At 40.8% G+C, this 18,731-nt stretch overlaps 1 protein-coding gene across 1 annotated transcript in view; it reads right to left on the reverse strand.

Annotated features, from left to right (window-relative positions):
• Positions 1–18,731, reverse strand: part of LOC124291850 (lachesin-like) — a 128,859-nt gene that overhangs the window by 36,463 nt on the left and 73,665 nt on the right. The window contains exon 2 of the mRNA XM_046728920.1: positions 7,225–7,361. Coding sequence (XP_046584876.1) covers positions 7,225–7,361 — 137 coding nt within the window. The remainder of the gene's footprint in view (positions 1–7,224; positions 7,362–18,731) is intronic.

Consider the following 18,731-nt stretch of genomic DNA (forward strand, 5'->3'; position numbering starts at 1 on the left):
AGACTCCTTCTTGCTCATCGTGAATATGTCGCCTCAAACCTTCCCTGATTATTCTGCGACATTTCACCAGATGTACGGCAAATGTCCTTCTGGGGACTGATTTCATTACGCCAGTAATGTAAGACGACACACAGCATACCATCGTCTCTCTCGACATTAGATCTTTTCTTGTGAAATAGTTTTTGCAGCAGAGAACTATATGTTGCGGGTTGTAACCCACAAGTTGCCGTTGAGTGGTTTAAAGAAAACTGACAGCAAGTGTGAAAAATCGTTATGGTAAATTACTTCCCTATGCTACAGAATGAAAGAACCTTTGACGCTACTTAGTCCTTAATCGAAACGCAAAATGCCCATCAATACGTCCGGAGCCAGTCGCTTCTTCTTACTTCGCAAACGTGCCAGAACTTTTACTTATACATTGACGGAAGGGAAAAGTCACAAACATACACATGGACATGTGAAAAAAGACAACTGCGTATATATCCGCTAGGCCCCTTGGGACGAAATAAAACCGTAGTTAGGATTCTGGTCATATAAGGAAGCCGACCAACACGAAATGGCTTTTACGGCGCGGTGAAGGTTGGGACTTCACTCGCGTCAACTCCGTCAGTTTCCTGGACCGAATCAACTTAAGTCATAAGCATTATGAAGCTGAACGTGTCTCCAGATTCCTGTAATGGCGCTATTGATTGGTCCTGGTCACAGAAGGCAGCTATATTCACGTTCCCTTGACCGTTCTGGCTACCAATTAGAAATCAATCGAGACAAAAATTGTTTTCTGTCTGAGAGACATTACTTTTAATATCTGAGTTTACGCGTGGAATCGGATTTCATGTAATTGTATGACCACTGAATGGACAGGCACAGGGTTATGACCTGATGATGACTTAGTTTGGTATGCGGACCAGTTACCATCTTGTCTCAGTGCCAAGGGTGATGGTCCGTCTGAAGAGTCTGTCTGAGGAGTATAAACCAAACAACACGGTAATTTATAATACAGGGAACATGCGTGTTTGTACCAGTCTACGTGTTTTTTACAAACATATGAGTTGATTAAATTGTATCGCAAATAAAGACAATGCATATAATTTGCTGCTATATGATATATGTTGATAGAACTGCAGCCGTTGTGACAACCCATAGTCCAGGGCTGCCTGCATTGCTAGGTGGCATGTACCGTTGAATATTCAAAAACAGTTACTATATTAAGTGAAAAATATAGGAATGAATTCAAAATAATAACATTTAGCATTATTGTATTACTGATTTATATTCATGTCTCGTAAAGTACTGTCGGAAATGCTAGAAAAATGCTTTTTAGCCTTAATATCTTTATAAAGGTGATAAATGTACTATGTTGTCAATATATCAACTCGCCTATAGTGTACCTAATTTTTATTTCAATCGATTTAACATTCCCATGCATTTAAAGGGCAGTTTACAGGAGAGAATTTGGTACCAAAACAGCAACTTCAGATTTTTTCAGAGTTCAACAACAGAAATCTGAAATAGTCTTTACATTTATGCTAATAATACAGGTGGTGTAAAAATATGAATTAACGTATTTCCTAAACAAATAAATGTTGAATGTTTGTGTTACTTTACTTAATTATCGTTTCTTTATTGAAGAAATATTAATATAAATGTTAAGTCTTGATAAATAAGTTTCCCGTCATGCATGCACATCTTTATCACAGCGTCCACTATGGCCAACGATTTGCAGTCGATTGTTGCAAAGGTTTATAAGTTTTTTCTGCTTGAAAAAGACAGAGGTAAACCTTTCATTAGTTTAGAAAGGGTTTATTACAGAACTTGTAGAGCTGTTGGTATGTCTTACCAACAAGTTTACAATATTGTAAACAAATCAGACAAGACAGGGACCGTCTCAAAAGCAAAACCGGGACGTAAAACCATCCTTGACAACTTTGACAAGGGAGTGCTTAGACGGGCGGTCTACAAACTTTATGAGAAGAATAATATATATATTCTAAAGAAGCTACACCAGTGACTTCGTTAAATCTTTGGCCAATGTTCACAACTAGATTAAACTGACCGAATTACATCCATATTTTTCAATGAAATATACTGTTGACATGCAAAACATTTATTAAAACGTTGCACATTTCTACAATCAATCGATAAGATAACACATGTGATAGGATTCTTTCCAATGTACAGTAATTCGTATGTTTATTTCAAAACAAACACACATACACAAATGATCCCTTACATAACCAATACGTATACTATACGTACACATATTCAACATTTTGCAGAAAACATCTATTGAGATGACCCCTCGCCCGAGCGTGTGCTCAGGTGTCAATTTCACCTGTCGATACCGTGGATGCTGATGACGTAACACAGGCAGTTAATGTTTGTATCAAATAACGTCCCACTACCCCTTATTTTTCTAAGTTTTTGGTATTTTCATCAGTAAAAACACATTTTAGAGCATGTCTCAAAATTTATTCCCTCGGTCTACATTAGGTAGATGTTTCTTGAAGTGATATTTGTTATTTAAGTAACTGTAATACCTCTGAATTTTAAATATAAGTCAAAAAGCATTTTTCTAGCATTTCCGACAGTACTTTACCAAACCGTTACATGTTGTTCAGTTTGGTTTAGGCCGTTTTGCAGCACTTTGCTACATACCAGCTATTTTTCGGCAGCCGTTGTCGAATCCCATTCAAACCTTGACACCAGTGGGTGTGATATAACCAAGACACAAGTAGGACACATGCTGTTTATATGTTTATGCATAAATGTACACCGGCATGTACTGGAGTCTCTTGTCGATATAGACCCGTGAAGGTCCAGATTAGAATGTTGAACTTCAGTAACCAATGCTTGTCGTAAGAGGCGACTAACGGGATCGGGTGGTCAGGCTCGCTGACTTGGTTGACACATGTCATCGGTTCCCAATTGCGCAGATCGATGCCCATGCTGCTATTGATCACTGGATTGTCTGGTCCAGACTCGATTATTTACAGACCGCCGCCATATATCTGGAATATTGCTGAGTGCGGCGTAAAACTAAACTCACTCACTCACTCTTGTCGATATATGACCAAGGCTGTTGGTTGTGGAGCTTGGCCCTAACGTGTAACAGTTTTCATTTTAACCGTACAGTTAGCTTTAATACAAGCAACACGCGATGACAGGAATGGGCAATCCACGTGTACTGGTTTCGCTGCATTGGTACAAATCATCTTATTATATTGTATATTATATTTATAAAAAGCTGCCGTGGCTGATTGTATATTTCATGACCACCGTCTCGACCTTTTCTTTGTTCCTTTACATGATTGCGAAGATGATCTTTGGCCAATATGTTCCTAGACAGGTGTTACCAGTGCAAGAGCGAGCACCCTGGAAGCCAGCACCCTGGAAGCCAGCACCCTGGAAGCCAGCACCCTGGAAGCCACACTGTTTGGGATGACAACCGGGCTGCCACTGCAGACATGTGTTTTCATGACCTTATGGCCTCGTTGGCACATTATCGCAAAACCAAGCGCTAAACGTGGCTGGCTAGGACTACTTTCCTGATCACGTCTCGGCGTTAGTACGCATTACTAGATACGTTACATTTTACCTCAGTCACCCTGATCATGTTTACTACAACGACAACAAGGTTGTGACCTCGTCCTGATGACGTCACAGCTCCGACGGTACGTTCAGTTTGTGCCCTGAGTAACATGTGAAATCGATCGCAAAAGATTCAGACAACGATTAGCTTTCCTACAGGTATTTAATAGTTGATGGGGAATAATCCTCTAGCCGATACATCCGAGGGGTTTTATTTCCTGCTAACAAGGCATAATGACCCCTTTTTCGTTAATCTTTCGTTGGCAATCAGACACTCTAAATATTTATAACACAATAAACCTGGCCGGTATCAGGGTCAATATTGTCCTTTGCTGATGACCGGTTGGGTAGCGACGTTGCAGTGGGTGCCTGCATACAGGATAAGGCATACGAGTCAATACACTGTCAATCACCCAAACATTAACGGAAGATAAATGCGGGCTATCTGGTGAAGCTTGGTTTGGGTGTTTACCCAAGCACCCAGCTTGATTGATGAACGCTGATGCTGATTTTCAGATTTTAGCAGAATGTCAAAATGGTTTACATTGCATGCGTTTTCACTTGTGAAAGTTTTGACACCACTGACCCATGTAGCATCTTGCACGAATTCAGCGCGTGGTATACTGATTCATATCCTTTTCTGACATTCACAGTGATGCTAAACACTTATATTCATTGCAGAACGCAGTCTATAATACATCCTTCAACGCTCCTGTACAGCTTCCGTCAAAATGTACTTACAAGCATCTAGCCCTGTTGACAGCCTAAACATTTACATTTGGCTTCTCGTTAAGAAGGAACACATTAATCTTCTCCGCTTTTTGAATTTTTGAAACACTTGGAAGTTTGTTATCTTTTACTGGCAGGAAACCAAGCTTGGTCTGTGTTCAGTCTTCCCTTGGTATATACTGACTGCTGCTCGAGGATGACGCAACGACGTAATCTGGTTGATGACATCACATCATGACGTCACAGGCACTGGCGAAAATCACACAAGTGTCATGTTTTGTTGCTATTGTTGCTGGAAATGCTGATCCGGTAATACTGATCTGATAATGCTGATCCGGTAATGCTGATCCGGTAATGCTGATCTGATAATGCCGATCCGGTAATGCTGATCCGGTAATGCTGATCTGATAATGCTGAACCGGTAATGCTGATGCAGTAATGCTGATCTGATAATGCCGATCTGGTAATGCTGATCTGGTAATGCTGATCCGGTAATGCTGATCCGGTAATGCTGATCCGGTAATGCTGATCCGGTAATGCTGATCCGGTAATGCTGATCTGATAATGCTGATCCGGTAATGCTGATCTGATCCGGTAATGCTGATCTGATAATGCTGATCTGGAAATGCTGATCCGGAAATGCTGATCCGGTAATGCTGATCCGGTAATGCTGATCCGGTAATGCTGATCTGATAATGCTGATCCGGTCATGCTGATCTGATAATGCTGATCCGGTAATGCTGATCTGATAATGCGTTTTGAATAAATGTAATGTTTGTCAGCGATACATTTTATCATCGAAAACAGAACTCGTGGGAAGGAAGTTGCATCACAATGTTTTGCGGGAGAATCATAGATGACCATACCTAAACGACTAATCTCTCTGCCGCTGAAGCTGGTTATTACATGTTCTGCTCACAGGAAACTGACATTTACAGTTTACAAACTGATAAAGTTGGAAGAATGATATAGGGTTGTCAACCGAAATTACCCGAGTGTCTTTTGAGATCAAAATATAGCCACACTCGCCAATAAAAGTATGAAACTTCTTTCCTCTTTCCTCGTACTCAACACGGGTACTATATTCTCTATATAAAGAAGGACGCTGTTTGTTACCTCACACCAACTGTAATTCAACAATGTTACTCACGGGAAAGCGGAGGGGCATTGAAACGTTTGTGAGGAATCGAGGTAGGTTGCATATACTCGTTCCAGAAGGCCAAACCCCTGGGCCGTTATGTGTAATGCTGATACTTATATAAGGATTAATTGTAATAACTATAATGTGGGGTATTACTTGAACATAACTCTAGGCAACTGAAAGTCTAGAGAAGTAATGATGATTCTGGTTAATGTTGTAAATACATGTTTAATAAACCAGGAGTAACTAATAGTATCAACATCACACGTTGAAGATGTGTGTATTCTTAAAACATCAAACAACATTTCTATCAGAATGTTCACGGGTATAATTACAAAACATTATTAACAACAGATAGCTTATCGGTATTTTCTTGGTGCCAGTATCATTATTGCAACCAGCATATCTAATTAGAAACTGTTGTTTACATGTGATATTGATCTCGGTTTGATAAATGGCTCAGATATCACCGGGAGCTGCTGCGAGAAGACTGTGGGAAAGGAAGCAATTGAACAGGTAGTGTTACTTTGCAAAGTGATTTATTATATATAGATAATACAAATGTATTTCATTATTTCTGATAAACTGCAGTAGATGGTCATGAATTTGTGTTTTAATTTGTGGTGTCAGAAATGTACTTACCATCTAATGTAAGCAGTGGTGTTGAGAGGTACAATATTACTACTTTTCGGAGTCGAGAATTATCTGAACTTTTCTGGAATGACTGTGGACTAATCCAGCATGATATGAGACTATCTTGCAGGTATTTAGACCTTATCATTGGGCAAGTTCATGCTTCCAGCTTCCACAAACAATCACCTCAAATTACAGCAAACAAACGGATGTGTGAAGGTCACTGTTTTACCCTGAATATCCAGCATATGCCTAAGTTTGAAGTTTGGCCACTGCTACTGTTTAGTGAATATCAACTGGGATTGGAGAAACAAAAATACTCAAACAAATATTGCCCCTGTATAGCTGACATGTCTTAAACCATTGCTGAAGTTGAGTTAACACCTCGTAGCAAAAACTGGGACGTGTTGCGTTTCCGTATCGTCTTGACGACAGAAGAACGTGTATGGAGACTAGATATCAATGCAGTCATAAACTGTTTGAGAGGCATTCTAGAAGTTGTAAACACTTACATCCCCAATGCAGTCATAAACTGTTTGAGAGGCATTCTAGAAGTTGTAAACACTTGTCATCCCCAATGCAGTCATAAACTGTTTGAGAGGCATTCTAGAAGTTGTAAACACTTACATCCCCAATGCAGTCATAAACTGTTTGAGAGGCATTCTAGAAGTGGTAAACACTTGCATCCCCAATGCAGTCATAAACTGTTTGAGAGGCATTCTAGAAGTTGTAAACACTTGCATCCCTAATGCAGTCATAAACTGTTTGAGAGGCATTCTAGAGGTGGTAAACACTTGCATCCCTAATGCAGTCATAGCTGCCTACCAAATGTTTTTTAAAATTGAAGTTATTACCCATGTTTTTCGAGACCAAATTTACCATATACAATAAGTATTTATTGCAGATTTGTGAAATTGCTTTTCACATGGAAATAAATCATAGGCGGTGTATAAACACATGCTTATGCAACTGTCAGCTGTCATCCTTCGATATTACAAGGGGTTTACATCGTGGACATGCACTCTGTCCTGCGACCCAAAGATTGGGACATCACCATGAATGTGGTCCAAGGAACCCCGCTATACAGCGTGTACACGGAAGTATGGCGCGGCAAAGGTGGGTGTTTAACTTACCTTCTTTTCCCCTAGATTCTCCACTGCACACTTTAACACTGCTGTTTGTCCAACTCGATACGTGTAGTTACTAGGGTTAGGTAGAAAACGAGGCAGTGGATCACTGGGGTCTTCGTCGAAGTAGGTGTCTTGGAAGGCTGCGAAAGATAACAGTAAATCTGGTTACAATCAAATACATACAAATCACACACACGCACGCACGCACGCATACATACTCTTAAAAAGAATATATTAGGCGATTTCAATAGAATCTTCTCAAGACCTTGATGAACTCAAGGCTTAGATTTTTGTGACTCAATTGTAGCGCCACCAGGTGCAGGTACGAGTTATTTCCCTCATATGCCGAACTTTTTTCGCGAAGTGCATCAAATTAAGTTAACACTTTGGTGTTCATGAACCGGAAGTAGAAATGTTGCTAGTTTGTCAGGGATGGAAAGCTGACTTTTTACATTGAGTTAACTCCCTTGCCTGCTGTTGACTTAAGGCGCCTTGTGCGGGACCGATCATTAACATTTGGTGTCTGTAAAACGCTGACTGAGGTACTTACTCGATACCCTTCTATCTTTGTTAATTCTAAACAGATCGGTCTCCAGGAGACCAACCATAGCAGTATATATTTCATGACTCCTTCAATGTATTGAGAGCATGTTTCACGGATCACCACCATTCGATCCGTGGGTGTGTACTGCGCTCAAGTCACACAGTCTATGTACTTTTACAACACATGTCAAATGGCTCAGGTTTCATTTTACTCATTTCCGCTTGTTCTTCAAACGTTTACATTAAATATATCCATTTACTAATTTAGCATTCTTGTAGACCTAACTTTAAGGACAAACTACTTAGCAATGATATTGGTTTCTTCACCATATACCTCCGTCCATAAGTTGGCATAAGGCTTGGTCACTTAATTGACAGCTCATGTCCGGGAAACCTAATTGGCTTTCTTGTGTAGTCTGAGGTTGGATACCATCGGAAATCTATCAGGTGTACCGTTTGTGAATAGGCGGGGGACGACATTGCTATGCAAATCTCTTGTGATGAGAATCATATAAATAGGCAGTTGAATCACGTTGGCATCATATGTCGGCGCCCGTGTAGGAGAACAATGACTTGTTTGCCACAGACACATATACGAATGGGAATATCCCAAATGACGCCTTCACATCACAAATGTCAAATGCTGCGTGTTGTGCATGAGTTGGACATGAGCTGAGTGTGGGCAGAGCGAATTCGTCAATGACACAGGAAATTGTGCTGCAGAGCGCATGAGTACCTTTTAAGAATATTATGTTTTTGTTTGCAGAGTGCCAATTGCGCTCATAATCGAATCTTAATTTGTCGTTATGAAACAACAGACGAATCGTGAAGAACGGTAACTATGAGTTGATCATTTCAGAGATTGGTGTAACTTTTGCAGGATAGCACCTTTGTTGACAGGATATATTTACACACGCTGCGACAAAATAACGATATTCAGATGGCGACTGGAAACAGCTGCAGCTGTTCTGTATCAAACGCAGCCTATTTATCTGTCTGAATCGGGCAACGATCTTTTCACAATCGAAACTTTGGATACAGACGGTTCTGTCTTGATCCCAACAATGTTCTGATAAATAAGCATCCCGTGCCAAGAAGGACGAGGATGCAACAGATTGTTTGATGTGCCTGTATCGCCTCCCCTTCCCCAGGTCCTTGACCCGACTCACCATGGTGTCCTTTTCTTGCAGATAGGAAATAAACAGTATATTGAATTCAACGTGGAAATAGCTTATTTTCCCATCATGACCCCCAGATTCGCCGCTGTTGTATAGGTCAAACTTTACACAGGCAAGATAACCTATTGCACAAACTATTTCTAACCAGAAAAGAAATCGATTTTACATTTCCCCAAAAAACGTTTAATCAACGTGATGTATGTTCGTGCGTAAAAGGACAACGATTTCACTCCAGCATCAGAGACTTTGATATGTTGTAAATAGTAGTTTTAAAGATCACTCAAATATCCATTGACCTATCTATCTCTCTATCCATCCATGTATATACATCAATAGCTAAGCTAAACGTCCAGTAAAAATAACAAAGCGAACTGGAAACAAACTTGGAAAACGTCCAAATAATATCTGACAGAGGGACACCAATAAACCCAATCTGTATTGCCTTCCGGGTTAAAGCGTAAAATTTCTTTCATATATCTCACAGAATTTGATATTTAGACATGGCTCATTTGATCTTATGTGGCGATACTTTCATCACATTTTTATAGGAATGTCTTTACAAATTCCCACTGCAAGATGCTGCGGCGGAAGCCCATACCACGTGTATTGACCAGTATCAATGAAATGAACATCATACAACTGTCTGTTCCGATATCCGTCAGTTCAAATAGCCATCAGTTCTCCATCTAGTGATGTATTGATCCGTTCACAGCTCCACCATGTATTGTGTGAACACGATCACTTCTGTAAGAAACGTTAATTGCTACAAATGTTTATATTTCTCATCGACGCTGTTCAACGCTGTAACCGAGTTGAATCATACAACAGGGCGATGTAACGGCTGTTTCAGTGCTGATATTTAATGCGTTTTAACATTACCTGTTGAATAGATTTTAACATTAACTATTGTATAGATTTTAGCATGACCTATTGTATATATGTTAATACTACCTATTGTATAGATTTTAACACTACCTATTGAGTAAGCTGTGTTAAAATGCACTTGACATGACCCATCTATGATGCATAGGACGATTCTTCAGTTGCTGGCCATACACGCGCTTTATTAACCGATTATCGGGAATTCCCGGACCGATTATAGGGAATTTCCGGACAAAGAAAGCTGATGGATGTATATACTGTGTAACACTGTGATTATATAGACGTGTTGAAGCCAGCCCATAACACTGGGCACTTGCCATGTGACTTGTAACTGATGGCGTTCAACAGGTTGAGCTCTGTCTCATTACAGTGACAAGACGTTGCACGGGGCTTCAACATATCAACCGAAGACATAGGTTTTACGCATCAAGACAGTTGATAGTTCAGCGCGGATCAACAGCACTATAACAACGTATGGTATGGATTTACAACTTCTTTATTATCTACAACACGACGTTTTGGGGCTACTTCTTGCCCCATACCATACGTTGCTATGTTACCTTCCAACTTCTAAATGCCAATGAACCGTCTGGGTCAACACTATGTTTACAAAAATCAACTTATGTTCGGAGCAAATATTATTACAAGTAAACAGTACGTATGCAGTCTCCGTCTGCAACATCAGGGCATTTCACAGAGTCATCAATGATCCATGCTGGTATTTCGTGGAAACCAACATCTAAAACTAACACATCCTTTCACTGATCTTTGAGCTGCAGATGCCCTTTCACAGGTGCTTTACTAGAACTACATTTTACTCTCACACAAGTTCAACTATACAACACAAATGACATAAACATCAGGTTAATGCTCGGTTGTGTGTGTGCGTTTGTGTGTGCCTGTGTTTGTGTTTTTCCAAGAAATGGCTGTTTTATAATGCTAGTCGTCTCCCCTCCCTTCAGTTCAACATGAATATCTCACTCAGACACTACACTGTCGGTATGTCCTTAGCATTTTATCATTCCAGGTAGGTTAACACAAGTCCCGGGGAGACATTCTTTCCTGCACCACGGAGGCGGTCTGGGGCTCGAACTACCAACCTTACATTTACAATCATTGTAGCACTAGTACTGTGTTGTATAGGTTATATTTGATGCCTGCTATTTAAATCAATATGAATCTGTAACTTTGTTGAGTGCAGATTTAGACAAGAAACACACACACACATATTACACAGGACTGCTGGGATAGTATATCAAGCCCAAGAATGAGGGAAATAAGAAATATCAAGCATTTTAATATTATAGCACCTTCTTTTTCATTCCTTTTGTGAAGGCATATGTGTCTCGACGGGCGAACTAACAGAATTACAACAAATAGAAGTCCAGCAAGCAGGTGTATCTTCGTCGCAGTAGGAATACCAAACGCCTGACAGCTTAGATGTAAACATATATATATATATATAACAAGACAACAATGGACAGATCGAGTAGAAACAGGATTACTTGCTGTGATTGTTGTGATGACATACAAGGGTGTGACCCACCAAGATTACAAATTTATAATAACGATGGCTGCGGCACAATTGGCGGCAGCTACCTGTGGTTTACAGCATGACTACCTTAACGTTGGTTGGTTGCTTTGTTTACCGTCGCACTCAGCAACAGTCCAGCCATATGGCGGAGGTCTGTAAATAATCGAGTTTGGACCAGACAGTCCAGTGAGCATTGATCTACGCAATGGAGCGCCTCTTACGACAAGCATGGGTTGCTGAAGATAAATTCTATACCGGATCTTCACGGGGGACTACCCCACCGAGGTGAAACTCTACACTATACTAAATTGAAGTGGTCCAAAAGCCATGAGCTTAAAAGATAGGGCTATAAAGTCACCCTGTGACACTTTGATCCACTTCAGCGGTGATCCACCAGTAACCGACGGTCTGACCATGTGTATACAAATGTGACCATTACTGGTTGGGTTGTCCACTCCACTGAGCTTGGGTGGACCATTACACAGTCTAGGTAGCTCAGATTGGAGGGATCACTCTAGACAAAAACTGTTCGATCGACATGTTGCATCTTCCGTATAATCGCGTTGTTAAAAACGTAATCCATTTAAGGGAAAACACAATGATGAGTCTAGAAGCAGTGGCCCTAAAAACCAAAGGAAAGTTCATCCAATGATCGGTCCCTTGTGAGTTGTCTTCGCTGCGGAAAATTATGGTCTGGCGTGTTGAGAAAAGAAGCTGCTATTATTGCACATCGACAGAAAAAAAGGGTGTCAGCTTGCCCTTTCTACGGCTCTGTTGATTAAAAATTAGTTTCAGAAGAAAAGCAATTCGATCTACGTCATAATTAAACGTAAAGGCTGGCATCAAGTTTTCCAATGTTATTTTATCTTTAAATTCGTTATGCAATTAGTGAAAAACAAAGATTTCAATTTTTTAAAGTTTATTTAAATTTGGCCGCTCTCCCTCTTGCTGCTGGAGGTTGGAGATGGGGAACATGCAGACAACAAGGACGACCCTGATTCACATACTACCAGTCACATACCGACAGTTGTGAGCGACACTATCAATCGTTGCCAATCAGTTCCTCACTCCAACATGTCAGCTGTGTATTTGTAGATGACCGAGTAACAGATAACAAGAGATGTCGAGCTGCCAGCCACTTTTCGGCGTTTGTTCGATCGGACTGTTGCAAAGAGAAGAGCATGGGAAGTTCAGTGTGAAGAAGTGCCGCTGCTTCTCCACAGGGCGGATGGGTTAATGTCAGAATCAATGGCTAATGAATGAAACCCTCCCACTGTGACACAGGAGGTAGGGCGCCAAGTCTCAAGGAATATTGATTCTTGTGAGAAAAAATATCGCGAAAGGCAGATATTGAAAGGTCTTTCAATTTTCATTTTGCCCGGAACACACTTGATAGCTCCTGTGTGTTTTTCCAATACAACGACATGAGATAAACCCTTCTGATGATGACGACCCTCCCTGTTGGCGGGCGCTAACTGCCAAGACAATATATCACTTTGAATAAAGAGTGAGAAGGAAGCGAGAGCAGTTTACCATTTACTAACTTGCACCGCACTGGGGGACTCCTGGTGCAAATTCCCAACACCTGTACATGAAAGTCAAAGGTAAATAAACAAACATCAAACCAGCCGTTTATATGTAATTGCTCTATACCGATCAGTAGAATACCGAAGCATGAATCGCGTTCACCCCAAGGCACTGAACATGACGCGTGGTTAGCAAACCGTTATGTTTTCTCCCGTGCCAACACATTACGCATCTCTCCTGGATATGTTCCATCAATCCAATCATCCCTCAGCTCAGTATAAAGGTCACAATTGGATATCTACAAACCATTCTTTCCGTTTCTAACGTACAAAGTAAGATTTCAACTGGAAATCGAATTGCCCCCAGCAACGCATACAACTGTTACTTTTTTCATCGATGCAATGTGCCATTCGCAGGAACTCTAGAATTGATGCTTTCAAATAAAACTGGCTGCTTATTGCAAAATCAGACCATTAATCTATTAGCAATTTGGCAATAACTTCACGGGGACGTTTTAAGCAGGGTAAACTAAGCTAATTTACACATTAAATTTGATTCCAGTATTGCTATTTCCTTGGACGTTTCAGCTTGAGTATTAACCTCAATCACATTTGGCTTTTGTAAGGGAAAATGTACACGTAAATCGTCTAGCGGTCCAGGCAGCCGTGAGGGGTTTTCCTGTAACGCCGTAGACCTACAATACCTTATCATATATGATTTAAAAGCCAGATATATGATCACGGTTATGAGATTAAGTAGACGCTATATCAGTCCGTGGGCATTATTTAATCACGTTTGTCAATGGAAAGGAGGGTCTCCCTTTCGTTATGGACACCACTGGCACGAGGTCTTTAATCAAATATCCACTATAGTGGTCGTTGTGATTTATGTCTATCCTGCTCCTTCGCCCCCTGCTGCCAAAACGTAGGTCTTGCCTCTTGAAGCTGTATTGGGGCGTGCTCAATTAATCGTTTATATTCCAGAATGATGACGAAACGGAGAACATGATCAGTCCAAGAGCGAATCCTTATTCATGTCTAATTTGGCCTGCGTCTGCAACTCTTACCCTCTGATGTACCAGGGTGGTCAAAGGAGACTCTCAGCGAGGATGATTCAATTGACGAACGAGCAACTAGGCAAGAGACTTTGAACTTTGAAGAGAGATTGATAGAAACTGCAGCTCGATGTCAGCAAGCCATTTGCATGTTAACTTTTGATCTGGTTGATAACTGATGCCGGCAGTACTTTCCGTGATACTGCTTGATTAGTCCACGTGACGCAATGCTCTTTTAAATGCAGGGGAAACATATTTGATGATGTTAAGCACTTAATGCTTCTGTATCATGCGTTAAAACAACAATCGGTGATTCGCTTTGATTTGACGCTCTTTAATGTGATTAGATTTCAGCTTTCATCACCGAGTGAACTACTTTCTGACTCGAACCTTCCCTTCAATATGTACATACATTATGCTTATAAACGCATGGTACACCTCACGTACAGGGCAGCGGTGTCACACCGGAACTCACTCACTCACTGATGTAACATTTGCATTGAACCCTACCTCGCTCGCTCTCACATGGTGACAGATGTAACATCTGCGTTGAGTCGTATCTCACTCTCACATGGTGTCAGATGTAACACTGGCATCGAACCCTATCTCGCTCACTCTCACATGGTGTCAGATGTAACACTGGCATTGAACCCTATCTCGCTCGCTCTCACATGGTGTCAGATGTAACATTGGCATTGAACCCTATCTCACTTACTCTCACATGGTGTCAGATGTAACATTGGCATTGAACCCTATCTCGCTCGCTCTCACATGGTGTCAGATGTAACATTGGCATTGAACCCTATCTCACTCGCTCTCACATGGGGTCAGATGTAACATTGGCATTGAACCCTATCTCGCTCACTCTCACATGGTGTCAGATGTAACATTGGCATTGAACCCTATCTCACTCGCTCTCACATGTTGTCAGATGTAACATTGACATTGAACCCTATCTCGCTCGCTCTCACATGGTGTCTGATGTAACATCTGCGTTGAGTCGTATCTCACTTACTCATGTCCTTAACTCAAACACTCACCCACGCGGTCAGTCTTGTGCAGGGTGACAGAGTTAGACTGGACTGCTGCAACACCTGCACCTGCACCTTCACCTACACCTACACCTACTTCGACTGCAGCATCTGTTACTCCTCGGAGACAGGACATAATCACTTGCGGTCTGCCCTCATCAGTTCCTCCTTGGCAGGACTCCATGTCATAATAAGCGCATCCATTCCTCCCGCCACACGCCTTCATCCTTCATTGCCACAGGGTACACATCCCTCGGCATTACAGATGCTCAAACAACTGAATCCCCTATCACATAGTTACAGCATGAATAGATGCAGACACTGGGGTGATTATTTCTCCGTGGAGATGAGGTGCTCGCGTAGACGACGTTGATGTAGTCACTATCAACAAGGACAAATTAACAATCGATCAAGCCAACTTGCCTTTTTAGGACTTATGCGACTTGGAGTTACAATATCATCATTACAATATTCCAGTATCTTCGGCTATAACTCTGTAGTCAGATGACACTTATTTGTGAGCACTGACTTTAAGATGTGATCGTAATCTACTATGGCTCGGCTGTAAGGTTGGTCTCAGATTGACTGAGTATTGAACTGCTTGACATCGAACAATCTTCCATATAACGACAATAAAGAATTGAATATTCATGATCATGTTTTGAGAGCGTGGATGACTATATTTAGTCTCTGTAATAACAGAACTACTTTCCACAACAATTATCTGAAAAATATTGTGAGATCAGAGATTAATGTAACGATCACTTTCAATCCTGCTTTGATTATCAACCGTGGCAGGACCTGCAATCCATTTATGTTGCCCGTTTTAATCAGTGGAAAAGGCCAAATAAAAAGTTATTGCAAAAAAAATGTTCAAACGATAGTTGTAAATTGTATAATATTCAATAAATTAGCCTTAGATTCTAATCTTGTGCCAGGTATAAATGTTTAATCGATTCCTGGTACATTGTTGCATGTATTTGCAAATGCAGCTTACAGTGAGAGTGTTCAGAGGCACCCAGACAACATCCCTGATGAGGAATACCCTCCACTGGGAGCGGGCTCGGCAAGATCTCATTGATGGTTTTGTTATCCGGGGTGTTAGCTTTCTTGGATCAATCAATTAAAACGTTAAAAATGAGGATGTGATTGATTTGTGGGCTCACCCCGCAACTCTCATGGACAGCTTGTGATCACGTGTCAAGATGTGGCTGCGATATGAGTGAGTTAGGTTTAACGCTGTGTCAGGGTGTGTCCTCTTGGTGGACTCGGGAATGGTGCTACCAACCCAAATCTATAACCAGGGTTATCTTGCTTTCCATAACCACCGGATCCTGCTAGGAGTAGGGGAAAGCAACACAGCCTCATACCTCTACCCACCTATACAAAGAGTGAGTGAGTTTGGTTTGACGCCGCTTTTAGCAATATTCCGGCAATATCACATCGGGGGACACCAGAAATGGGCTTCACACATTGTACCCATGTGGGGAATCGAACCCGGGTATTCGGCGTGACCAGCGAACGCTTTAACCACAAGGCTACCCCACCGCCCCACCTTTACAAAGAAGACATGCTCATCGTTATAGGCATCTTTCAGTATTTTAATAGTGGTATATACTGTGACAAAGATGTACACACATATGTTAATAAATAGTACAACTTTAATTTCAATCTAGTATTTTGAAAAATTAGTGAGTATAGTTTTATCCCGCTTCTAGCAATATTCTAGCAATATCACAGCAGGGGACGCCAGAAATGGGAATCGCACATTGTAACCACGTTGGGAATCGATCCCGGGTCGGCGGCGTGATGAGCGAGCGCCTTAACCACTAGACTAACCCACCGCCCCTGTGACACAATGCTATATAGTCCCACATGTTAGTGTGTGTGATCGTGACATTCAACCACACGGCATGTTCAGTTCAAGTTCACACCACATTTAAGCTAGCCGTGTTTTGTTGTCCTCAAATGATTGATTTAATAATAAATACATAGACAGTCACATTATTTGCAATCGTGAATCAGCATAAAATTTAATGATAAGGATCTTTGTGATGTTATTCATCATCCGGCCGGATCAAGGTTATAAAAGCGGTATAACATTGGCCATAAAACTACTGCGTTTTCAATTTTAACTTTCTAGCGTAGATTCAATACAAGTTTAAATTGAATTAGAAACTTTAATCGGTTACGAAATCTATAAACTCTTTCCAGTAGGTTTAAATCCATTCCGCCTTATAACACACGCGTATTTATGTTAGGAGAGTGTTTGAAGAAAGTCACGACCCATCAGTGATCAGCACCCGCATTCCGTGGATATACAAGTCCGCGCGCACGCCCCATGTTCCGCGATATGGCTGAAATCACTTCTCAGTCAATACCAGGTAATAAAGCCATCTGCTGCGCATACTTCGTAAACTATGCTTTGAAGGGCCACCGTAAAGCAAAATAAAGCGATCCTTCGGTTAAGTTCTGAAAGATGTCGTAATATTGTAGATGAAGTGTACGCGTTGTAACGCGGCCAGTGGGCGAGAGTGCAGTCGTTATCTTTATTAGTTTGAAGCTTACCATGTATTTAATGTCTACGTCGAGGGGAGTTCACCCCAAAATATAACATTTCTGTCATATTCTGCATATTATGAATACTGTAAATCACGAATTTTTTGCGAGCATGATATCTTTGCGAAATAGTATTGTGAATGTCAGTATTTTAAAGATCATATCGCACGGGTATAACAACAGAACGTTCTAAAATAGTATTACGATGATTGTAAAATACAAAATCATGTTCCAGTTTGATCTTCGTAGAATTTAGTACTAAACTGTTGGACTAAGTACAGAAAGCACCCATTTGCTGGCTAAAATGAATATAAAGTGTATCATAGTTTTGAACAATGCAGTGTTTCGGCAGTTGTCAACTTCAGCCTTGGAACGTTCTGATAATGACATTTTCAAGAGGATGCTTTTCTATCTTCTCTGTTTATGCTAAGTAATTGTTATTGGGAGATTCGACATTCTACAATACGGACACTCTACAATCTGGACACCGACTATAAAGAAATTAACTGTTTTGTCTGCAGTTACACAACATAAAACGTGTACAAGAAATAACATTAATATTGGTGCTGTCAAACAATATCGTGCTTCACATGCATTTTGATTCGCGTTTCTTACGTTTTCACTGTCAACTGTTCGGTATTCGGAAACAGCCAACTGCTCTCACCCTGGCAGTATCACGTGTTCACTACATACTGTAGTCAGTGTGCGAAATAGCCACTTGCCTGCTAGCCCTTGGCTAGTAAAAAGCCAGTCGGGCTAGTAAATCTCCACAGTTAGTGTCCCGACTGGCTAGTGACTTTTCATGGGGTCATTTTGTAAATATATCACTCTCTCCGACTTGTTAATGTTATAACACACTTTTAAATCATCCAAAATTATGGCCTGATAAAAATGTTCATCATAATAGCAGCATAATGGTGACTTATTCAGGTTATTTGAGCATAAACAAAATATTTCAGATATTCAGACGTGTTTTCTTATTTGTTTTGATGGTATTTTACATTTTTGTTATCTTCTGCTTAGTTTCCAGATTCAAATTTAGGGCAAGTGAATTATTTTGTGGGCTAGTAACTTTCAGGCATAACAAGCCCTACTGGCAAGCCAAATTCTGAAACTATTTCGCACACTGATTGTAATGTAAGAGAATGTTTTTACGGCGCATTTGTCTATATTCTGGATTCCGACACTGAACCCTACTGCGA

Source organism: Haliotis rubra, unplaced genomic scaffold (assembly GCF_003918875.1).
Source record: "Haliotis rubra isolate DU_JTF1 unplaced genomic scaffold, ASM391887v1 Scf50, whole genome shotgun sequence".
Taxonomy (NCBI): domain Eukaryota; kingdom Metazoa; phylum Mollusca; class Gastropoda; order Lepetellida; family Haliotidae; genus Haliotis; species Haliotis rubra.